Here is a 24,692-nt window from a genome sequence, read left to right on the forward strand (position 1 = left end):
GAGGGAGGCAGGGCAGGGAGGGAGGCAGGGCAGGCAGGGAGGCAGGGAGGGAGGGGAGAGAGTGGTGCTCACCTGCAGCCAGGTGTCTATCTGGATGGTCTTGATGCCCTCCACCAGCGCCTCATTCACCTCGGGCCAGTGCCCGTAATCAAACCACAGAGTCAGAACCCTGGAGGAAGACAAACCACTCAGCGACTCTAACAACTCAAAACGACGAGCTCCCTTCTCGGAACATTCACCCTGTCCACCCTCAGAGTAGCTCCCCACGCTTCACCGGCACGTCCGGGGCATGCAGTGAGCTTTTCTTCCACCAGAGGTCTCCCTTTCCCACCCTCGCACCTCCCCCAGGTCCCCCCTGTGGTGAGGCCCAGGCGGTGGGGGGGGGGGCTGCTCACCTGAGGGTGTCCTGCAGGTTGTTGCCCCGGGACAGGGAGATGGACCGGAAGAAGCCCTGGACTGCAGGCACCGTGTACATCAGCAGGGTCTTAGACAGGTCCTGAGGGACAGGCAGAGGGGGGAGAAGATATATATATATATGTATATATGTGTATATATATTTATATATGAAGATGTAGCTGTTAATTTAAGAGATGGATTCTCCCCCTGTTGTTAATGTCCTTTAAAGTGTGTTTTGTGTCTGATTGGCTTTTGTTTCTCAGTGTTCTTTAAAAGAAAACCTAATAAAAAGTTTAAAAAAATTGTTTACAGTATGATTTATAATATTAGGTTCTTCTGTGATGGCGTACAACGTCTGAATGCCTACTGATGCCTCAGCATGACTGAAATCCCTCTGATGCTGAGTGAATGCGGCTTGGCCTAATGGCATGTCAGTTCTCTTTGGCAGTCTTAGTACGTGTGAAATCAGTTTGTCACTTCTCCTCTCCAAGATGTTAATGAAGAATCTGTACAATGTCTTGAACTGGGGCCATTTATTATGGCAGTTCTTGGTCAGTATTGTAAGGATTTGTGTGTGTGTGAAAGAGAGAGGCTAGCCTCTAATGTTCTGGCTGAGTGTGCGTGTATGTGTGAGTCTTTGTACGTTTGACAGAACCTGGTTCAATTTTCCTTTGGACAGGTGGCGGAATGGAACATTGAGACAGTGTGGGTGTTTAGTGTGACCTCACACAAGCCTCAGTGTGTGTGTGTGTGTATATGAAAGTGTGTGTGTGTGTGTTTAGTGTGACCTCACACAAGCCCAAGTGTGTGTGTGTGTGTGTATATGAAAGTGTGTGGGTGTGTGTGTTTAGTGTGACCTCACACAAGCCCAAGTGTATGTGTGTGTGTATGTGAGTGTATATGAAAGTGTGTGTGTGCAGCAGCCCTCCTCACCTCGCTGGCCTTCTTCTGCCCAGGGGAGGGCACAGGGCTGTGATCGGTGCTGTCCACCTCGCTGTCGCTGTTGGACGCCTCGCTGGTGGCGCTGGTACCGCTGGCGTGGCGATGCTTCTTCTTGTCGTCGCGGCCCTGGTTCTGGTGCTTGTAGTGGAGCACCGCCTCAAAGTTCATCACCGCCCAGGCGTGCCAGGCCTGGACCGGAGGGAGGAGGGGAGGGGGAGAGGAGGACAGGGGGAGGATGGGAGAGGAGGACAGGGGGGAGGAGGGGTGGGGGAGAGGAGGACAGGGGGGAGGAGGGGTGGGAGGAGGGAGGGAGGAGGGGTGAGAGGAGGGAGGGACAGGGGGGAGGAGGGGAGGAGGGACAGGGGGGAGGAGGAGAGGAGGACAGGGGGGAGGAGGGGGGGAGGAGGGGGACGAGGGAGGACAGGGGGGACGAGGGGAGGGGGAGGAGGGACAGGGGGGAGGAGGGGAGGGGGGAGGAGGAGGGGGGGAGAGGAGGGAGGGACAGGGGGGAGGAGGGGAGGAGGGACAGGGGGGAGGAGGAGAGGAGGACAGGGGGGAGGAGGGGGGGAGGAGGGGGACGAGGGAGGACAGGGGGGACGAGGGGAGGGGGAGGAGGGACAGGGGGGAGGAGGGGAGGGGGGAGGAGGAGGGGGGGAGAGGAGGGACACGGGGGAGGAGAGGAGGACAGGGGGGAGGAGGGGGGGAGAGGAGGGACAGGGGGGAGGAGGAGGGAGTGGGGATTGGGGGGAGAGGAAGGAAGGAAGGGGGGTGGAGGGGGACAAGGTGGAAGATTATGGAGATCAGGTGAGTTGTCTGAATGTCCGTCATCACGAGGAGCGGGTAAATGTCCCTGAGGGGGATTGGGTTAGAATGTTTTTCTGGATCTGAACAAAGCTTATGTAATTGGCAAACGAAAGCCAAGGGGTGAAAGGGAAGGAACAGATCTTGATCTTGATAGAGCGAGCACTCAGTTAAGAGTGGCCTACAGCCTGGGCATGGTCATCACTGGTTAGGCCCCGCCGGTTCCTTTCAAGTCAACACTTATCTTTGACGCACCAGTGGAAAGAACACTTGAATGTGATGCTTTGAGAAGTGATGATTCACTTCACACAGGTAGCGCTGAAAGGTTTTATTTATGCAGCCTGACCAAATCCAACTTCAATCACTTCAGGCTGTACAACACTACGGATTTGGTGTTCACAGACACGACAACAGGGCAAGGACGAACCCCTGGTTCTCTACATGGGCAGGGAGGGAGGATGTGTGGTGACAGGGAGAGTGTTGGAGGGACTGACCTTGTACCAGTTGCGGTCATGCTCGGTGGAGTGGCTGTAGTACTGCAGCACCTTGGGGATGGTGCTCTCGTTGATGCCCTGCAGACTCAGCTGCCACTCTCCCAGCTTCAGGAAACACCTGGGGGGAGGGAGGGAGGGATGGAGGGAGAGGTTCGGTGAGAGGTCGGAAGTTGGGAGAGAGTTGGGGAGGGGGAGGTTGGATGAGACGGAGGCAGAGAGGAAAAGAGGGGGAGGTTGTGTAAGAGGTAGGGAGGGCGAGAAGGGGACGGAGAGAGAGAGAGACACCAAGGTCTTGGTCAACAGATTAGCGGTTGCATTAGAGCTTTGATAAATCACGGAGGGCATCCATGATAAACACTGATGTCAACAGCCCCAGCACGACAGCAGGGAGAGAGGCCTTCTCGCGGCGAGCCTTGGGCTTGTTTTGCTGTTAAGATGAATAGGTTCCTCGTGCGTTCTCTCCGACACAGCCGTCTAGGCCTTAAGCCCAGGTCTGTGGTACACTCTCTAGTAAAAAATAACACATGAATTCAATTCCTAGTTTCGCAGAAGACAGCGTTCTGCTGTCCCGCGTCCAGGGAGACAAATCTCAACACTCCGCTGACTGTCACGGCTTGTCGAGAGGGGACTTGGCCCAGGTATCCAAACCCACTGCAGGACAGTGTATTAAATGGACGTGGCGTTCACATAGGACACTTACAGTAAAGCACCATGAGCAGAAGGCAGCCGTGCATTTAGCCAATGAAAGGTTCTGGGATCACTCAAAAGAGGGGAGTGTCACAAAGTCAATAATTGGAGAATTCTTCTGGTCTGGGAGCAGTGCCTTGTGGTCTCCCTCCAGATGCTCCGAGCCCCCCCCCCCATCACTCTCACAGACACCAGCTCTTCAGGGCAAAAACGCTCAAATCAAACTAGCCGTGTGTGATGTACCTGCGCCAGAACATGTAACCGGATTAGAACACGACGTGACGAGAATCGTCGAGGGACTGTCGTCCGTCTCATCCATCAGCCTCCTCTTGTACTACAGCTGCTGCTATTTCTAGAGCACTCCTAATAAATCAGCCATAAAGGTGACGTCATCCCCGTTGAAAGCTTTTCCATGTGCGGAGGCAGCGGTGCAGAGTGACAAGCTGGCGTTGACGGCACACGCTCTGAGCCTATCACTGTTGGCCTTCCAAACGGCTCGTCTGTGCAAACACAGTAGATAAAACCCTGAAATGACAATGCATTCTTTGGGAAGATGGCAGGACACGTGTGTGTACACGTGTGTCTGTGTATGAGTCTGTTAGTTTGTGTCTGTGTGTGTGTGTGCATGTTTGTGTGTGTGTGCATGTGTGCGAGAGACAGAGAGACAGAGAGAGAGAGAGACACAGACAGAGTGCAGACCAGGTGTGCACCATTCCACGCTCCCAACCTGTTTTCAGGAAAGCGTGTCATCACGTCTGAGCCACGGGGGCCGTACAGGTGTTTTCCCCGGCAAGCATTCCTGGGACAACACAACCTCCTGTCTCAAGACAGGAAAACATTTTTCCTGGTGCCATGCTTGCTTGTGGCCTCCCATGAATTATGAGGTGTGAGGGTGTGTATGTCCGGATGTGTGTGTGTGTTTCCCAATGATGAGTGTCTTTACAGTAGGTTTAACTGTATGTCGTCTCTGATTAAGTGTGAGGTTCTCTCTCCTCGCATAAAGAAAACACGAGTGCTTGTGGCCTCTTGCTTGTTGTTTGTCCAGGGTGAAACCCTGCACAGCCTCCCGCTCCAGCTCTGGGAGCAGCACACCGTCCCCTCACAGACGGACCGGCCCTCGGAGGACTGGGATCCCCCTCTGGGTCGTCATGTGAAGTCCTGAAGGCCCACGAAGAGGGCGGCTGTGGCTCAGGGGGTAGAGAAGGTCATATGTTCATCGCAAGGTTGGCAGTTCGATCCCCGACTCCTCCTACGTCATGTGCCGAAGTATCCTTGAGCAAGACTCTGAACCCCAAGTTGCTCCCGATGGGCAGACCGGAGCCTGGCATGGCAGCTCGCTGCCGTCGGTACGTGTGAGTGAGAGTATGAATGGGTTAATGAGAGGCAAAATTGTAAAGCGCTTTGAGTGCTACTAAGGTAGAAAAGCGCTATATAAATGCAGTCCATTTACCATTTCACAAAGAAGGAGGAGGCTCTGCTTCAGGGATCCTTCTGTCACGGCCCGCAGAGCAACAACATCCTCGGGCTCTGATGTCTAGGGGAAGCCATTTTGAAAAACTCGGGGAAGGATATTCCCATCCTCAAATCTCTACTTCTGCTTTCGATGCTCTGTCCAAACTCTCTGGACAGACGCACGGTGCCAAGCAGACAGTCCTGCAGGAGCACAGCAGGAGAGGCCGGGGTGTGAACGGGTACTGCAGGGCCACGCCCAGGTGGAGGTCAAGACACGGGTGCCGGCACAGGAGCAGGATGCCAGGTTGGGGGGAGGAACCCAGCTGGCCCCTGTACCCGAGAGGATCACGCTAACTGTGGGTTGGAGAGAAGCAGCTTGACGGCCTGCTGCCTGGAGGGCTGAAGAGAGCGCTTGGCTGGTGTTTGATGAAAGAGAGAGATGCCAGTAAACGAGTGAACCGCCGCTGCCAGTCAGGTCATGGGAACCAAAGAAACGCTTCGTTCTGCGCCTGACCTCTGGTGTTCTGAGCACGAGAGCGGAGAACCTGGCTGACCCGCCGAGGCCACTCGGTTCCTCCACACGAACAATCTCTATTACGCTGACTGTTCCAGTCCAAGATGCTGCCAGACACACACAGCCTTCGTTACAGCGAGGGCTGAGGTGGTGAGTTACCTTACCTCTCAGGGCACATAAAGAGCCTGAGAAGTTACTACACAGCAATTTCAGCTTCTCCAAAGAGCTGCTTTCAGCCAAGACCAAAACATTCACAGTCCCATCTGGTACATGATAAAACCCAAATGTTGCATTTTGGATGAATAGTCAAACGATTTGAAATGTTGTTTGGTGACTGAAAGTAAAGTCGACAGTCGAGACATTTCTAAAAGGCCTATCAGATGCTGGATAACATGTTGCCTTAGAGACAGACAGTGTGTGTTCATGTTTGCGTGCATGCAGGTGTGTGTGTGTGTGTGTGTGTGTGTAAGGGGTGCTGACCTGGCCATGAGCTTATGCAGCTCCTGCTTGTGCTGCTGGTCCTCTGCAGCGATGGCATGCTGGGCCTGCTGCTGCATGCCCTGCACAAAGTGCTGCATGTGCTGGAACGCATCGATCTGAGGAGGGGAGGGGCAGGAGGTCGTCAAGGAGACGGAGAGAGAGAGACAGGAGGACATCATCGAGACAGAGCGAGGACAATACCAGCTCTACGTGTCGGAGAATCAATGTTTTTCTTGTATGTATATCTAGCGTGATGAAATTCTGTTGACCCTGCGAAATAGATCAGCGTTTAAATCTATTTCCATATCCCGTTCCATTAAACTTGAGATGGGAGTCGAATCGTTTTAACTTGATTTAATAGAATAAATCCCAAATCGATTAGGATTTTTGAAGGTAATCAAATTAATCCTGCTCAACAGCTGAGATTTAATTACAGTTCCCCAAACAGGCCGATCCAATATCCATAAATCTGATAAAAATTATTCTTTAAGAATTTTAACTTAATTATATTCCACCCTTCGTAATCCTTCAAGATATCTGATCTTTGAACCTTGTCTAACAGAGCTATACTTATGAGAAATGGGTCTAGTCTGGTGTATAGTGTGTGAGTGAGTGTGTGTGTGTGTGAGAATGTGTGTGTGTGTGTGTGTATGTGAGAGACTGTGTGTGTGTGTGTGTGCGTGAGAATGTGTGTGTGTGAGAGACTGTGTGTGTGTGTGTAAGAGACTGTGTGTGTGTGTATGTGAGAGACTGTGTGTGTGTGTGTGTGTGTGTGAGAGAATGTGTGTGTGTGTGTGAGAATGTGTGTGAGCGACTGTGTGTGTTTGTGTGTGTATGTTAGAGACTGTGTATGTGTATGTGAGAGACTGTGTATGTGTGTGTATGTGTGTGTGTGTGTGTGTGTGTGTGTGTGAGAGAGACTGTGTGTGTGTGTGTGTGTGTGAGAGAGACTGTGTGTGTGTGTGTGTGTGAGAGACTGTGTGTGTGTGAGAGACTGTGTGTGTGTGTGTGAGAATGTGTGTGTGCATGTGTGTGTGAGAGACTGTGTGTGTGTGTGTGTACACGTGTGTGTGTGTATGTGCGTGTGTGAGAGAGAGAGACTGTGTGTGTGTGTGTGAGAGACTGTGTGTGTGTGTGTGAGACTGTGTGTGTGTGTGTGTGTGTGTATGTGTGTGTGTATGTGCGTGTGTGAGAGAGAGAGACTGTGTGTGTGTGTGCGTGAGAGACTGTGTGTGTGTGTGTGAGAGACTGTGTGTGTGTGTGTGTGTGAGAGACTGTGTGTGTGTGTGTGTGTGTGTGTGAGAGACTGTGTGTGTGTGTGTGAGAGACTGTGTGTGTGTGTGTGTCATTAAGATTCCTGCCTGGTGAGTGGAGCTGCTCCTGCAGCTGGCCCCGTGGCAGACAGCGGGCGGGCGTGCGAGGATCACACTTACGTAACCTCTCCATCACAACAGGCTCTAACACTTCACTAATGAGACACACACCAGGGGGGCAGGGGGGCCAGGTCCACTGGGGAGGACACGGGGGAAGGGTGCGTGTGACAAAACGTGTGTGTGTGTGTGAGAGAGTGTGTGTACTGACAGAGGTGTGGAGTGGAGTGAATGAGTTCCCCTGCTGTTCCCCTGTGGTTGGAATGATGAGACATTCTTCACTACTGCACATTATTCCTCGGAGCGTTCTCCAGGAAAAACCCATCCTCACACGACAGCCTCCGCAGGAGTTTCACAAGAACGCATTCCAGTCTGCTCCTCTCTGGCCTACCCTTCCCTTCACCAGCGTTTTGTGAAGAAGATGCACAAAAAATACCAAAACAAACCTGCCACAGGACCAACTACTGTACCAGGAACCAGGTGTGGCATCACAGACCTCCCCTCTCCTCCTTCTCCTCTCCCCTCCTCTCCCCTCCCGTACCCTCTCCTCCTTCTCCTCTCCCCTCCCATCCCGTACCCTCTCCTCCTTCTCCTCTCCCCTCCCCTCCCGTACCCTCTCCTCCTTCTCCTCTCCCCACTCCTCCCGTACCCTCTCCTCCTTCTCCTCTCCCCACCCCTCCCGTACCCTCTCCTCCTTCTCCTCTCCCCCCCTCCCGTACCCTCTCCTCCTTCTCCTCTCCCCACTCCTCCCGTACCCTCTCCTCCTTCTCCTCTCCCCTCCCCTCCCGTACCCTCTCCTCCTTCTCCTCTCCCCTCCCCTCCCGTACCCTCTCCTCCTCCTCTCCCCTCCTCTCCCGTACCCTCTCCTCCTTCTCCTCTCCTCCCCTCCCGTACCCTCTCCCAACCCCCGATGCCCTCACCTTGCGGGTGCTCTTCCACATGTACTTCATGTAGGCGTAGGTGACGTGGGGGTGGGCCGTGGGCAGCGGGTGGTCCAGCTGCTTGGAGGGGTCCACTCCCAGGAGCAGCACCAGGGTCTTGTGTGCCAGGGCCTGGAAGGGGGGGAGGAGAGAGAGAGGAGAGGGGGGGGGAGAGAGAGAGGAGAGGGGGGTGGAGAGAGAGAGGAGAGGGGGGGGGAGAGGAGATGGGGAGGAGGTAGGAGGAAAGGGGGGGGTGGAGAGGGGGGGAGGAGAGAGAGGAGAGGAGGGGAGGAGGTAGGAGGGAAAGGGGGGAGGGAGAGAGGGGGAGGAGAGAGAGGAGGTAGGAGGGAAGGGGGGGGAGAGAGGAGAGGGGGGGGGGAGAGAGGAGAGGGGGGAGGAGAGGAGATTGGGGAGGAGGTAGGAGGGAAGGGGGGGGGAGAGAGGAGAGGGGGGGAGGAGAGAGAGGAGGTAGGAGGGAAGGGGGGGAGAGAGGAGAGGGGGGGAGGAGAGAGAGGAGGTAGGAGGGAAGGGGGGGGGAGAGAGGAGGGGGGGAGGAGAGAGAGGAGGTAGGAGGGAAGGGGGGGGGAGAGAGGAGAGGGGGGGAGGAGAGAGAGGAGAGAGGGGGAGGAGAGAGAGGAGAGAGGAGGTAGGAGGGAAGGGGGGGAGAACACAGTGTCAGAGGGTTAAATGGTTAAAGAAGTGCTGGCCCCTGAAGGTCTCCACGGTGATCCTGTCCCTTAACAAGCCTCCGTAACGAACACCAGCCTGCTGGAGCCACATGGCAAATAAACAACTCAATTAGAGCTACAGAGGGGGTGTGTGTGTGTGTGTGTGTGTGCATAAGTACGTGTGTGTGTGTGTGTACGTGTGTGGAGACCTGAGATTGCGTCCCCCCCCCCCAGGGAGAGTGTTTTATGCAACAGTGTGGTCATTCTTGCCCCTGTTCAGTCATCTACCTCCTGGTTTTCCCTTCATCACCCCCTCCCCCACGCCTGTGTTTGATCTGCATGGCCAGGAGCCAGGCACAGCTCTCTGTGAATGACATCATACCGGATGTCACTGGAAGAATTCTGTGTGTGTGTGTGTGTGTGGTAATTTGGTGTGCTGCCTGCAATCTAGTACAATCACCTGGAAAAACAGTAGAGCAGAGAAGGAAAAATTGTGACACTTTTATTGAACAGATTTAAGGTAGGGTTTCTAAACAAAGTGATTGGGAGACTTACATTACATCCATCAGTAATTTCAGAAAAGCTTTTTTTCCCCCGGTTTGATTTCCATTTTCTTCATTGTCACAGCAAACTGAAGTAAGCTTGATTTGACAAGAGGCTTATTTATAAAGGTCAACCTTGTTTCCTTGCTGTCTGAAAGTATAGTTTGTGGGGTCAATCACATATCCATGTGTTTGGGTAAGTTTATATCCATCTCACACATGCCTAGGCTACACGACCATGCCTTTCTAACTGTAATGAACGAGGCAGAGTATTAACTGATGTACTGACCACCAGGAGATGTGCACAGGGGTGTAGGTTTGTTTTCAGAAGTGGGTGAGAAAGCTTTTTTTGTTTTTTTTATAAAAATATGTTAAATATGTTTTTCTTAATAAAAAGTGTTTTTATTTATTTATTTTTTTGCAGATTTGCAGTTTTTAAAAGTGTGTGGTACATGTCCCACTCCATGTCCAGTGAAAGCGAGGCCCCTGGACGTTCGACACGTCGTCATGACGAGGCAGCGTGTCGTCGTCATGACGAGGCAGCGTGTTGCCGGAGCGACGTGCGTACTCACCAGGCGTCCACTCTTGCCACAGAGGCTGGCGTACTTCAGCCAGGTCCTCATGTCCTCGTGGGGGTTAATGACCAGGGAGCGCACCATCAGGATCTTCTGCCAGTCCTCCACCACACGCTGGCAACCCTGGAGGGAGGAGGGAGGGAGGAGGAGGGGAGGGAGGAGGGGTGAGAGGAGGGAGGGAGGAGGAGGGGTGGGAGGAGGGAGGGAGGAGGAGGGGTGGGAGGAGGGAGGGAGGAGGGGTGAGAGGAGGGAGGGAGGAGGAGGGGTGGGAGGAGGGAGGGAGGAGGAGGGGTGGGAGGAGGGAGGGAGGAGGGGTGAGAGGAGGGAGGGAGGAGGAGGGGTGGGAGGGAGGGAGGAGGAGGGGTGGGAGGAGGGAGGGAGGAGGGGGGAGAGGAGGGAGGGGGAGGGGTGGGAGGAGAGAGGGAGGAGGGGTGAGAGGAGGGAGGGAGGAGGAGGGGTGGGAGGAGGGAGGGAGGAGGGGTGAGAGGAGGGGTGGGAGGAGGGGTGGGAGGAGGAGGGGTGGGAGGAGGGAGGGAGGGAGGAGGGAGGAGGAGGGGTGGAAGGAGGGAGGGAGGAGGGGTGGGAGGAGGGAGGGAGGAGGGGTGAGAGGAGGGAGGGGGAGGGGTGGGAGGAGAGAGGGAGGAGGGGTGAGAGGAGGGAGGGAGGAGGAGGGGTGGGAGGAGGGAGGGAGGAGGGGTGAGAGGAGGGGTGGGAGGAGGAGGGGAGGGAGGAGGGAGGGAGGGGGGGAGGGAGGAGGAGGGGTGGAGGAGGGATGAGAGGAGGGAGGGAGGAGGAGGGGTGGGAGGAGGGAGGGAGGAGGGGTGGGAGGAGGAGGGGTGGGAGGAGGGAGGAGGAGGGGTGGGACGAGGGAGGGAGGGAGGAGGGAGGGAGGAGGAGGGGTGGGAGGAGGGAGGGATGAGAGGAGGGAGGGAGGAGGAGGGGTGGGAGGAGGGAGGGAGGAGGGGTGAGAGGAGGGAGGGAGGGAGGAGGAGGGGTGAACAGTAGAACACTCTGTCAACACAGCACAGCAACACACGTCTGTCTCCTGCCCTGCGTTCTGTAACCAGCACAGTCTCACGGGGAGACCAACATGTGAGCAAACAGAGAAGGGAGACAGATGCTGCTGGAAATACCTGTGGGACGCCAGGATGTACACTCTCTCTTTCTCTCTCTCACACTCTCTCTCACACTCTCTCTCACACTCTCTCTCTCTCTCTCTCGCTCGCTCGCTCGCACACACACACACACACACACACACACACACACACACACACGCACACACACAGACACACACACACAGTCACATAACGTTGATCACAGGCGCTGTGTGTCTGTATGAAGGAGCTGAAGAGGACCACAGGGATGCTAAATGGTGAATACACACGCTATGTGGTGATGCAGGTTCCTAAAACTCACTGATTCATTCCAGCCTTTTGACAGACGGGAGAGAGGGAGATGGAAACAGAGTGTGAGAGTATAGGACGGAGTTAGAGAGAAAGTGAGAGGGAGAGAGAACGAGATGTGGTGAGTCCTTGACAGATGTGTCAAATTAGCCGCCAATAAATCACAGACTAGGGATCCCTGCCAGCCAGCCGGCCGGCCAACCAGCCAGCGTGCTGAGGTCTGGAGCTGCCATCAGGCCCCGGTGTTTGTTCAGGGAGAGCCTCTAGATCCAACCACCTCTTCCCACAAACGCTCCACAGCTTTTATGAATGGAACAAGTCAAGTTGATCAAGGAGGTTTTGACAACATAGAGAGTGAGGGTGTGTGTGTGTTGGGGAGGGGGACACCTTTAGGGCCCATGCACCCCTCAGGGGAGACACATGACAGTCCCGAGGAAAACGTCAACAACCGCCTTGTTGGGTTGTTGCCTAGGCAACGGGCGTGGAGAGTTTTTTTTGGCTCGATGCTTCCAAGAGTCGAACACCTGAACTAGCACGGAGGGTCTGGAATGCCCGAAGAGACAGGAGAGAGACCATTAGAATGTCACGCTGGGTATCAGGCATGTCTGGAGGCGATGCCGTCGCACGCAAGGAACGGCTTCAGGTCTCAACCGTTTACCATGCCCTCCTCATGCCTTCCTCACCTCCCCACCCTCCCGGTGTCATGTTTTGGCCTTTTGGTAGCAACAACACGCTAAGGCAAACTCCCGAAGCCACTCCAGTCACAGCTACGGCACCGGTAAAACCAGCGGTAAGACAAACAGGGATTCATACTTTCAACTGTAACTACGGTAATTTCTTGACGGGCCAGCATTTGTATTTGGTTGCGAGAGCTTTGCGGTGGAGCCTGTGTGTTCCGACCAGAGGTGGTTAATGTGCTCATCTTCATGTCGCTCTCACTCTGCCTCCGCTGATGTCATTAACTGTCATAATCACTCTAATCACAATCCAGCCTTCCGGACGATTGGGCTCTGGGCGCTTGGCAACGCTTGGGTTTGGACGCTAGACACCGGACCTTAGGGTTGATACAGGGCTTTATAAATAAGTAAAGAAACAATATTAGCCTTAGAAGAAAGAAGAAACTAATCTCCTGCAGCTGAATTTTTTTGAAACTTACATTTACATTTAGTCATTTAGCAGACGCTCTTATCCCGAGCGACTGACAGTAAGTACAGGGAATTCCCCCCGAGGCAAGTAGGGTGAAGTGCCTTGCCCAAGGATACAACGTCATTTTACACGGCCGGGAATCGAACCGGTAACCTTCAGATTACTAGCCCGACTCCCTAACCGCTCAGCCACCTGACTCCTTGGCCCCATTAGTCAGCAACAAATAACATTGCAAAGAAGCTATTAGTAAAAGCAGAGTTAATTTAACGAGTAAAGACGTGTTTCCTATTTGGGACACAGTACTTAGTCGAATATAGATGATGTCATACAGTTCTTCGTGGGCCAGTTGTGTGTAGACAGTTTCAACTTTTGAAGATGGATAGGGGGGGTCATTCAAGGATGCGCTGATGATTGTGTGTGAACTGTCCCTGTGTGTCTTCTGGACTTGGGTCTGCTCCCCTCTAACACATAACTCCTTAGAGCGTGTGTGTGTGTGTGTGTGTACTGTGTGTGTGTGTGTACTGTGTGTACGTGTGTAGTCACCTGCAGTCTCTCCCACCAGGTCTCTCGGATGATGTCCCTCCTCTCTGGGACCAGCTTGTACTGAATCACCTCCTCCAGCTCTGACAGCATCTGGCATGACACCATGGCCTGCAAAACACATACACGCACAGGAACACGCACACACACACCAAAACATACACACACACAACACATTCGTACACAGTCATTTCAAATCCTAACTACAGTATGTGATAACCGTTCCATAAGACTGAAGGCACTCACAATGAACCAGCAACACATTCATACTCTATGATGACATTCTCTATAAATCCGTTTTTTTATAATAATTTTTTATCTGCGGTCAATTTCTAAATATCACATTGTTAAGGTCATGGTTTAGGTGCAGACAGGCTGAAGGGCTGCTATAGAGGGAGCCAAGCAATTTCCTCTTTCCTTTATCCTACTGATATCAGTGTCAGACCTTATGTTAATGCTATTTTTTTTTGTTATCAGACAACATCTGCATGAGATCGGCTCCTGTGATGCTGTTCCAACTGTCATCTGGCAATGTTATTATATAATTCAACAGAAATGGATGAGGAAAATACAGTTCAGTCATGTGGAGTTCACGGTAAGGACCCAAACTGCAATTAATCTAGTCAAATTAAATTATTTTATGAATATAAATATTAGAATGAATTAACACTGAATATGAATATTATAGACAGAAGAGAGACCAGAGGAGAGACCAGAGGAGAGAGACCTACCCCGTAAGCTCGGCTGTAGCTCTCTCCAGCCATGGCCGTCAGCTCAGCATCCAGCAGGTCTCTGGCCTTGTCGATACACTGGAACACAAAACACACACACACGTTCATTATTAGGCTGCAAACGTTTTCCAAGCAAAAGCCAGGACAGTCAAGTCAGGACAGTCAAGTTAACAGTAAAAACAAACACGACCAAGTGCAGTTTCTGACAACCACTTGATAAGACATTTGAGGGCTGACGAATGAGCATGTCAGGAACAAAATCGGCTCACCTTCTCACCTACCCTCTCAAACCCTGTCCTACCCTCTCAAACCATCTCCTAACCTCTCAAACCCTCTCAAACACTCTGTGAAAATAAAGAGGAGTGAAATGTTCCATTTCCTCGGTGAAGAAAACGAGTCTGGAACCCAGACCGTACAGTGAAGCAGCGACCAGAACTCATAACCCTCCTAATCCTAACCTCGTCAGCTCCTGGCACCTCCGCAACGAGAAGGGGATTGAGCTCGGTTCACATGAAGTCAGATGGCTGAGCGGTGAGGGAGTCGGGCTAGTAATCTGAAGGTTGCCAGTTCGATTCCCAGCCGTGCCAAATGACATTGTGTCCTTGGGCAAGGCACTTCACCCTACTTGCTTCGGGGGGAATGTCCCTGTACTTACTGTAAGTCGCTCTGGATAAGAGCGTCTACTAAATGTAAATGTAAGGCCCGGATCAAACCCAGGCAGCATGAACACACTGGGGAACGCACCCCCTACTTACTACAGCTCAGAACTGCCGACGCTGGCACGATGGACTGCTTTGATTAAACGAGCCGTGTTAACACTGGGGTGTTTGTGTACACAAACAGCCTCTCCCTGTGCCAGGTGCTGCATATGAGACAGACAGCAGCCCTTCGTCTGAGCAGGCGGGTTACCAGAACTGCCTGGATTGTTGATTACTGTTTGACAAAGCTTTCCAGATCCCTTTTATGTTCTTTGCAAACAGCAACCCAAACGAGGAGGCAGATATTAACCTAAAAAAAAGAGAAGAGAGAGTGGAGAAAGATAGAAAACAGAAAGAAGCAGCTCTGTGGAAACATCCAGACAGGCAGGCAGAAAGACAGGCAGGCAAGTAGGTAGACAGGCAAGAAGGTAGACTGGCAGATAGTCAGCAAGGTAGGAGGGCAGGCAGCTAGGCAGGTAGACAAACAGACAGACAAACAGCCAGGCATACCGATAGACACAGACAGACAGGTAGACAGGAAGGCAGACAGTGAGGCAGCCAGACAGGCAGGATTTAGCAGACTGTAATTAGGCCCGGGACCAGATAAGGGAGGACGGAGAGGAGGCTAGGCAGCGGGGAGGGAGGGTCAGGGGGGGACAGCTGTTTCAGCAGGCCTGGAGCAATTACTTTTTTGGAGGGGGGAGTGATTGCGTGCCAAAACACCCAACAGGCATTCACAACACGGGGAAGGGAGGAGGGGGGGGCTTTGGGGAGGGGGGGGGGGGAGGTCTCTGAGACGAGGTGACAATGAGGCTGGTTCTTTATGATCCGAGTAACTACTCAACTAAGGGTCTGTTTACTCAAGGCTCACTGTGCTGCACATTCAATTGAAGTCTTGTCTAGTTGACTCCTGATAAATGCCATGTCTTAGCAGCATCCTGAATGTGTGTGTGTGTGGGATGGTGCGTGTGTGTCTGGTGCAGGTTACAGAGTGCACGTCAACACACCGTTCATGCATTACCCTCTACAAACACGTTCAGGCAAAACGATGATGAATGTAATTGTTCAAATGTGCGCACAGACATTTTCCTAACCAAGATACTGTACATCCTGACTATTGGCAAGGCAGCTAGCAGCATTGTTAGGCCAGAGAGCACCACTGTTGTGTCTGCACAGCTACAAGAAACAGATCAATCTCTCTTAGGTTTACAGCGTCGGGCTAGATCCCTTCCAGAGAGATACGTGTGGTTCCTCAGAGCCCACGTCTCCCTGTAGGAGAGAGAAAACTCCTGGAGAACAAGGCCTGGAACCAAAGACTTTAAGCCACAGGATTAGCATCCATATCCGGAGGACAGGAGTGAGCTCATGTTCACATCGAAGCTTTCACGCTGTTCTTCTTTCCCTTCATCTGCTTCTCATTCAGCCTTCTGCTCACTGAGAACCGGCCCTCCCTCCAAAACAAGGCAAAAGTCACCTTGTCTTTTCAGAGTGCTTTAGGCCACACCTGGTCTTCATCTCCAATCAAAGGGAGGGTTTGGAGGGATAGGGGGGGGGGGGGAGGAGGGAGGGGGGGTGAGAGGAGGGGGGGGGAGAGGAGGGAGGGGGGGGAGGGGGGAGAGGAGGGAGGGGGGGGGAGGGGGGGACAGCTCCGTTGACGACTCCTGAGAGTCTGAGCAGTGGGTTTGTAGCGCTGTGCTGGACCGTGAGGCCCGTGCTGGTTCGGCTCCCCACTGGCATCCAGCCTGGACAGAGCTCTCTCTGGAGACCATGAAGTCATAGAAGTACTGCCTCGGCTCTCGGCCAATGAGGAAATCAGTCGCTTGACCAGACCCAACCTTGTTGATAACCATAAAGAGGGCTCTGTATTCGCCCCAGGCTGAGTAACGCCGATGACTTACGATTCTGGACAGTTTCATAAAGTTTCCAAACAGAGGAAGTGGCACATTGTTAAAAGAAGGGTTTTATTCATTTCAGGACACGGCTGAAAAAATTACGAATTCCGTTTTGATATATTTGTGAGGCCATTGATGCATTCCTTTTAGGCCTTTTATTAAACTGGGTGCTAAAGCAATATGGAGTAGTTTTCCGCTTCTGCGAAACAGTTAGAAAAGTGTCTAACTTTTAAAACCTTTTTAAAGTCTTAAGCAAAGGCGCCAGCAGCATTGAAGCCAGACAAATAAAAATAGGTTATGAACATACAATATGTCTCAATGTACACTGTTTCCAAGTGGAAAAACACCTTTGTAAAAAAATAAAAAAATAAAAACAACAGTCAATCAACTGATCTACAGTATATAAAACCCCCAGACTGCCTCTCCTGTTGGCTGAGCCAGCTCCTGTACAGGACAAGTGCTGTTTGGTGATGTCACTCACCTGCTGGGCCAATGAGAAGAGGTCTTGATGCAGGGCGAGGACAGCTCTGTAGAAGGCCCCGTCATGGGTGTCCCTGGGGATCATACAGGTGTACTCTTCCATGCTGTCCCAGTGGCCTGGGGGAACACACACACACATCAACATACACCACAGTGGTCCAGACCCATCAGCGTCCTATGAGGAACTACTGGCAGCTACTTGGCTGATTGAAGTTAGCCCGTGATGGATGGTGATAGACAGATGGTTCATCCAATCACGTGGCTGCCCAAGAAGTCCTTGGAAAGTTTGGAAAAGGGCAGGCACTTCAAAACATACTGTTGTTACACTGTGTGGATCCGCTACTAACCCAACTGCTGTTACACAACAAACCAAGTTAGATAATAGAAATGTGGTGTTACTTTTCCTGTGGTGAATTCCTTTGTTTTAATTTCATCTGTATGCTTCAGGGTTAGTATGAGCTCCACACAGAACTAACAAGGACTGTTCAAATGTGTTCTAAGATTCCTTGTGATTAATAATAGACTACAAATAGTCTCATGGCTCCAGTACCACTGTGGTTTCTGAATAAACCTTCAAACAAAAACTAATAAAAAAAGAAAACTGGAATAAAAATCAAAAGAGTGTGGCTGGAGTTAATATTTTGATTACCCAGAACAGCAACGAGTGTGTTCAGGGTCCAGGTGGACTGGGCCTGTGTGTGAGCGGCTCTGAAGGGTCATGGATCAAGTTCTCCTGTAATGAAGCCCTGGGCCTCGGGGCTCCGGGAGCACCCAGTGTAGTCTCCGCCCCGGGCTCACCACAGAGCAGGCTGGCCGGGGGAGGGGAAGGCCTCCTTTCCATCTTTGCACGTTATGAGATGGTTACTCTTATGAGTGAATGCCATTCTCAGGTGGAGGGGGAGAGAGGATCTGGAGCCTCTGCTGGTGTCGTTGGCGCTCGGCCGAAACAGCCGTGAGTCGGGAAGGACGGCGCAAATCCCTCTTGGTGTGTGATGTGTGTGGACAAGTACTGTGGTTAAACGTGTGCTTACAGGGATTGCAATTCAACTAAGTGAATATGTTCGATATACCTACGTTATTTTAAATTTCTAAATACAAACAGTACAAAATAAAGGGCAGGCAGGTACTTTTAGGCCACCTTTATACCGACTTAGCAATACATTATTTTAAAGCTAGAATGTATGTTATTGTTATTTTATTATTATTTTACCATTCAGATGTTGTTTATAGGCATCATACATTTTGAATATCGTATTAGCAGTGAAAGTAATAAGAAATATTGTATTGTAAAACTACTGTAACAGTTGACCCAGAGTGTGAGGCGGTCGTGGTCTCTTACCCAGGCCCCAGGCTGCAGCCGCGGCCATGCGAGCCATCTTAGCCTGGGTGTCCTCAGTCACCAGGGTCCACTCCTCACAGCACTGCTGGTGCAGCTGGCCCCTGGACACACACAGATAGTACACACACACACGTTTCAGGAAAGGCATGGGGTGACAAAAGTGATACTCGTTTTGGAAGAAAAAGAATTGGCTGATAACTAGGGTTGCCAACTTTGTCTCTATGAGATATGGGACAGAAGGTGGTCTCCCGCAGCAGTGTGGGTATGGTTTTGTGTGAATGTAGTGTTTTGTTTGGCTATATGCACACGACAGTGATGAGTATTTCCGGGGGAAAATAGGCCAGCTCTAGAATTTCCGGTGAAGTTGGAAACGTGATTATTAATAACCAGAACAGGTTATGTGTCTTACCTCAGAGACACACGATCAATCTCAAACTCAAAGAGCTACATTTACATCGTCAGAAAGACAACACTTCTTGAAATCCATCCCTATGATTGATCCTACTAACTCTGAATTATGAATTGATCCCGGATAGAATTTCCCTTCACCGCACCCCTGCATTCTGTTCCCACTGACCCTGCAACATTCGCTTTGCCCGTGGAGCCCTCCTACCAAGCAGAACTGGCGCAGGATGAAAAGAAAAACAACTCAATAAAGGATGCTCAGCTTCACTGAAAACCTGGCCTCCTCCAGCTGTCCCCCAGCCTCTCCGACCGGGGACGGTATGGCTCTGATAATCACTAACCCAATAAACACACCGGTTCCCACCATGACCAGGTGAACTCACCCAACCTTTACATGACACGAAGTACCGAACTGTACTGCACGTTCCTTCACCCTGCTCCCAGAGGAAGGAACCCTGGCGGCTGCCCCCTCGCCACGTGCATCATGGGAAAGACGGGGGGGGGGGGGGGGGGGGGGGCAGGAGGCAACGAGAATAAGAATTTCCCCAGCTGTCAGGCTTGGATAATTCATGGAGGCTACAAAAACAAAAGGCCCCTGTCACCACTGCTGTGCGTGCCTGTCGTAGTCTGACCTAGCGGGGAGAGCACAGCAGAGGTATGATCAACGCACGAGCCGGCAGCACATCCTTCAACCTGCTGGAATTCCACTGAAATAATATTCAACAGATATGGTGAGACTGGCCATGGTTTCTTCTTATTTTAGAGGCATTAGGGGCCCCCTGTTAATGTCACCTGTGGTAACCTTGCAATGTGGCAAAATGATCTGAGGTCTAACTGTAAAGGCAGGAATCTGTGTATCTGTGGCTGGATTTCCTCGAGAACCGGGCACAGTCTGAGGATGAAATGTGCTCGGTGTATTGCTTAGGACCTGCAGGGTTGTCATGTGTTATGTTGTTTGGAAAAGTGTTTCTTAACAACCACAAAAACGATATATATATACCTATTTGCAGCCATGTGGAGCTGCACTAGCTGATAGAGCTATGAATCTTGTGATAGTTAAATATAGACGTTCACTGCTAACCGGTACTGCACACTGCCCTAGTGAAATTAAATGGAAGATGCCAAGTGCATTTGTGCCTTTAAATACCACATTGTGGAACAAGACTTTCTTTAGAAAAAAGTGTTAAATGTTTTAAATCTAACAATTAAATAATACTTAGCCAAATCCTTCATTTACGGTTATGGCCTGTGTGGTCTATCAACAAAACAGATTCACATTCTGTACCTTCAGACCGAACAACTTCTGCCAAACTGACTTTAGACCACTTTGGAAATGTGACTAAACAGAACAAAATGTGCAAATTCCACAAGGCAATAGATATTCCCGTGAGAGAACAATCCTTAACAATTAAGAGAATTATAATGTTCTGTCCTGTCCCCCCCACAAACACACACACAAACACACACACACACACACACACTTGAATCATGTTTTTGTTCAGGGGATATACAACTATGCCCCAACATCACCAGTTACATAAGCTAGCTAGGTGCTTTTAACAGAATGCTTTTCACTACACTCCAACTTTTAATAGGGAACATAATTACAGCTTACAAAGATAGGCGGTGAGGCAATTTATGCAGTAACCCCACACACACACACTTGAATCATGTTTTTGATCAGGGGATATACAACTATGCCCCAACGTCGCCAGCTACATAAGCTACGTACGTGCATGTTTATCACCAGGAACTATGACGCTGCATATTACTGAACTCTGTTTCCTAATGACTCCTGGAAGAACGTACTGATCCACCTGCTTCAAGCCAGACATGAGGGAGACCAACAGAGATGGATGATGAAGAGAGATGAAGATAAGAGAGTGTTCTTGGCGTACGGTAGATTTGAGGTTTCATCTATTTCTGAACCACAGAACCATTCACTGTCCTGGACTGACTGTCCTGGCTCTTTCCAGCAATATTCTCTCATTACAGGAAATGTAAATCTCTCTCTCTCTCCATCTCTCTCTCTCCATCTCACTCGCACTCTCTCTCGCACTCTCTCTCACTTTTACCATCTCTCTCTCGCACTCTGTCATTCTCTCCCTTACTCTCCCTCTCATTTTTACCATCCCTCTCTCTCTCTTTCTTTCTCTCTCTTTTTATCTCTCTCACAGATCCAGCCATCTCAGAGCCTAATGTCAGCTTCCATTAGGAACAGGCTGCTGGTCCGCTGTGTTCAAGTACAAAGTGCTGAGGACAGGTCAGCTTACGGCAGCTTCTCTTTCACAGACTTCATCTTCCTCCATTACACTCAGGAGTCAAACTTCTTTAAGCAGTGAAGCGATGGGCCCAGAGCAAAGCGGTATTTAGTGAAAAATGTTGAGCCAAAAAATTAAATCAGGCCCTGACAACTTGGATATGATAAAACAATGTTTTAAGTCACACATTATTACGTTTGGCCAATATTTTTTTTAAGCTAAACACATAGAATACTTATACCTTGATGAACAACTTGAAAGAGAAATGTGATTCTTTGGCCCTCTTCCAACGACATTTAATGGAATTTAATTGAAATCAAACTGTATTTGAATCAAACTGTATTTGAATCAAACTGTATTTGTACAGATTTGAACAGCAGTTTGATGTGACTCACCATTCTCCCAAAGCCTCCAGGCAGCGCATGCGCCCCAGGATGAGCTCGGGGTCCTCGTCCTTGTTCATGTCGATCTTCTTGTCATACGCCACCAGGGCGTCTTCCCACTCATGCAGCTTCTCGTACCAGGTGGCTTGGATTTCCTGTCAAACGAGACCGTGACAAGAAAGATACGCTTCTATGAGGTGATGAGTGGTACATGTATACACAGTCCATATAAAGTACATGGGATATATCTGCTTTATGAATACAATGACTAATGGATATAGGAGGTGGGTTTGTAGCATGACGGTACGTCAATCCAGTGAAAGCAAAATGACTACAATGAGACATTCTTAATCTTTCAGATATCTCCGTTGAGTTATTTCATGTATGTACCAGTCACAGGTCTGCCACTGAAGCAGACTTGAGAAATTAAATGGAAAGGGACAACAGTTTTCCCGTCACAGGCATCTCATCGAACTGTGACCGTCACGTGACTTCCCGAGTCGCCGCTGCGTGTTGACGTCTTGTCAGTGACCTGAGGAAGTGATTCCCAGACCTGAGGAGACCTTTAGCGACCTGGTGATAAGCCTGACTGGGAGGACAAACAAAACATTGTCCGCCCTGTCCATGGTCTGCTAGTTCGCTCTCGCAGTAAAACGCCTCAGACTGTTTACCTCATAAACAAGGTTTCTGGAAGTGCTCTCCAAGGTGTTTTTAACCAAAGGCTTTTCACTACACTACAACTTTAACAGAGAACATAATTACAGCTTATGAAGACCGGCGGCGAGGCAATTTATGCAGGAACCCCACCTGTGAAACAGTCGGGGGTCTAACAACCGGACTCTGGGCTTAAAGTAGCCACTTAATAAAACACTAGTGGCACATACTGTAAAATGTACATTTAATCATCTAGCAGACGCTCTTATCCAGAGCGACTTACAGTAAGTACAGGGACATTCCCCCGAGGCAAGTAAGGTGAAGTGCCTTGCCCAAGGACACAACGTAATTTTTCACAGCCAGGAATCAAACCGGCAACCTTCTGATTAAAAGCCTGATTCCCTAACCGCTCAGGCATCTGACCCCCCTTCTATTTGGGTTGTTTCTACTTCCCAGCTAATTTTATATATTTTCCTGTTCAACTTTCAAGTAAGACTTGAGTTGAGTTCATATTATTTACGAGCCGTGCTTACTTTCAGCAAGTGACAATGCCGATACACATCAACTGGCTGATCAAACACAATAACAGACTTGTGTCATTACTGGAACAGAAGGAGACAATCGGGTCCAACAAGGAATGCTTTTCTGGAGTGTTACGTAATGGATGTGGAAAGCTGGGGTGAGGGCTTCCAAGACATGTACTCTGTTTAGATCTGTTCTTTTATATCTGGAACAGCTCCATCTAGACAACGTGAGAGACTCTGAGCAGAGAGGTACTAGCTAGCACAGTTCAAATTATGCACAGGTTCTGCAAAATCTGTTGGAAAATTGACAAATTATCCGAGAGTGTTCGATTAGGAATGTTTTTCTAGGAATGCCATCTGAGACAGTGAGAATGAAGGTGCAACAAGTTCAAAAAGTGACACATTTTTGACCCTTGATTTGGCATGTAAAAAGTCCCTAAGGAACATGATTAAATACTGTACAGTGAGTTATATAGTGGCTCTGAGCAGATTTCACAGTTAGATAAATATTACTGTAAGCAAGCTTGGTATGGAACAAAATGTCCACAGTCACAATTTTCACAGACACATAAAAAAAAGCAGTAAGTACAGGTGAAATTCAGAAAAAAAAACAAAAAAAAAAACGATATGTCACCCATTTAATAGAGGGGGAACGGCACTCTTGCCCTTTAACAACACGAAAGCTACCGACCATCGAAGCAGATGCTCTTTCCACATGTTGTGAGGCGAAATCCCCACGTGCCTCAGACAGCGCTCGTCCTCCTCTGGGTAACGGAACGAGTCACAAGACACCCTGATGGACCACTTGTGAGTATAAACACAGATGAATAAAGAAGATCACGGATGATCAAACACTCACCAGCTCGCCAAAGTGTTTCATGGCGTACTCCAGCACCCCTGATGCTGCCTCTGGCTGCTGCAGTTTGTTATTGATGCTGCGACAGACAAGACCGAAACACACTTTAGACAGTTTTCATACACAACATGGCAAGCAGCACAAAGACAGCTCTCAAGAGTCGCTTGGAGCGTTGTCAGGGTGATGGATGGCAGTTGAGATCATACATATAGATACGCACACAATCAGAGCTGATGAAATAGGAGGAACAGGATCCATGCACTGCTGTCACTTTGTGACTAATGGGTCTGAACTACCACTTGCTGATGGCCAAGGAAAATGTTTAAGAGTTGCTTAACATGTTGCTCACATGCGAACACCACGAGTTGTGCAGTTGTGCTATCCTAAGATGATATACAACTGTCTGATTCACAAGCTGGGTTTCTACGGTCACCACTGTCGAGAATGAAGAAACGACCTATCAGAGTCTTCACCTTTGCCTTTAGGGTGTTAAAACAAATGCTTCCTCTTTTAACAAAGGTGTGTATTCTGAAAGGTAATTGTGCTACCGGCAACAATAGGTCTGTGGACGATGCAGTTAACATGGCCCTCCACTTCACCCTACAGCACCTGGACTCCCCAGCATCCTATGCCAGGATCCTGTTTGTGGACTTCAGCTCTGCCTTCAATACCATCATCCCCGCCCTGCTTCAGGACAAGCTCTCCCAGCTGAACGTGCCTGATTCCACCTGCAGGTGGATCACAGACTTCCTGTCTGACAGGAAGCAGTGCGTTAAGCTGGGAACACAAGTCTCTGACTCCCGGTCCATCAGCACCGGATCACCTCAGGGCTGCGTCCTTTCTCCTCTGCTCTTCTCCCTGTACACCAACAGTTGCACCTCCAGTCATCCGTCCGTCAAACTCCTGAAGTTTGCGGACGACACCAGCCTTATTGGGCTCATCTCTGGTGGAGACGAGTCTGATTATAGGTGGGAAGCGGCCAACCTGGTGACCTGGTGCAGCCAGAACAACTTAGAGCTCAATGCTCTTAAGACAGTGGAGATGGTTGTGGACTTCAGGAGGAACACAGCCCCACTCACCCCCATCACCCTGTGTGACTCCCCAGTCAACACTGTGGAGTCCTTCCGCTTCCTGGGCACTATCCTCTCCCGGGACCTCAAGTGGGAACTGAACATCAGCTCCCTCATCAAGAAAGCACAACAGAGGATGTACTTCCTTCGGCAGCTGAAGAAGTTCAACCTGCCAAAGACAATGATGGTGCACTTCTACTCAGCCATCATTGAGTCCATCCTCACCTCCTCCATCACCGTCTGGTACGCTGCTGCCACTGCCAAGGACAAGAGCAGACTGCAGCGTATCATCCGCACTGCTGAGAAGGTGATTGGCTGCAATCTGCCTACCCTCGAGGACCTGCACACCTCGAGGACCCTGAGGCGAGCGAGGAAGATTGTGGCCGACTCCTCCCACCCTGGACACTCCCTGTTTCAGTCACTCCCCTCCGTTTCTTCCCTTCCGCTGTTGGCCTCTTCAACAAGGCCA

The 24,692-nt window shown here is 50.6% G+C and overlaps 1 protein-coding gene across 1 annotated transcript in view; it reads right to left on the minus strand.

The window, feature by feature from the left end:
* Window positions 1–24,692, minus strand: part of mtor (mechanistic target of rapamycin kinase) — a 75,089-nt gene that overhangs the window by 13,121 nt on the left and 37,276 nt on the right. The window contains exons 29-41 of the mRNA XM_062460131.1: window positions 23,157–23,232; window positions 21,132–21,274; window positions 18,071–18,171; window positions 16,733–16,848; window positions 13,662–13,739; window positions 12,934–13,041; window positions 9,839–9,964; window positions 8,057–8,188; window positions 5,767–5,882; window positions 2,634–2,751; window positions 1,330–1,527; window positions 396–496; window positions 73–169 (exon numbers count right to left, since the gene is read on the minus strand). Of these exons, the coding sequence (XP_062316115.1) occupies window positions 73–169; window positions 396–496; window positions 1,330–1,527; window positions 2,634–2,751; window positions 5,767–5,882; window positions 8,057–8,188; window positions 9,839–9,964; window positions 12,934–13,041; window positions 13,662–13,739; window positions 16,733–16,848; window positions 18,071–18,171; window positions 21,132–21,274; window positions 23,157–23,232 (1,510 nt within the window). The remainder of the gene's footprint in view (window positions 1–72; window positions 170–395; window positions 497–1,329; window positions 1,528–2,633; window positions 2,752–5,766; window positions 5,883–8,056; window positions 8,189–9,838; window positions 9,965–12,933; window positions 13,042–13,661; window positions 13,740–16,732; window positions 16,849–18,070; window positions 18,172–21,131; window positions 21,275–23,156; window positions 23,233–24,692) is intronic.

This window comes from Osmerus eperlanus, chromosome 4, assembly GCF_963692335.1.
Source record: "Osmerus eperlanus chromosome 4, fOsmEpe2.1, whole genome shotgun sequence".
Taxonomy (NCBI): Eukaryota; Metazoa; Chordata; class Actinopteri; order Osmeriformes; family Osmeridae; genus Osmerus; species Osmerus eperlanus.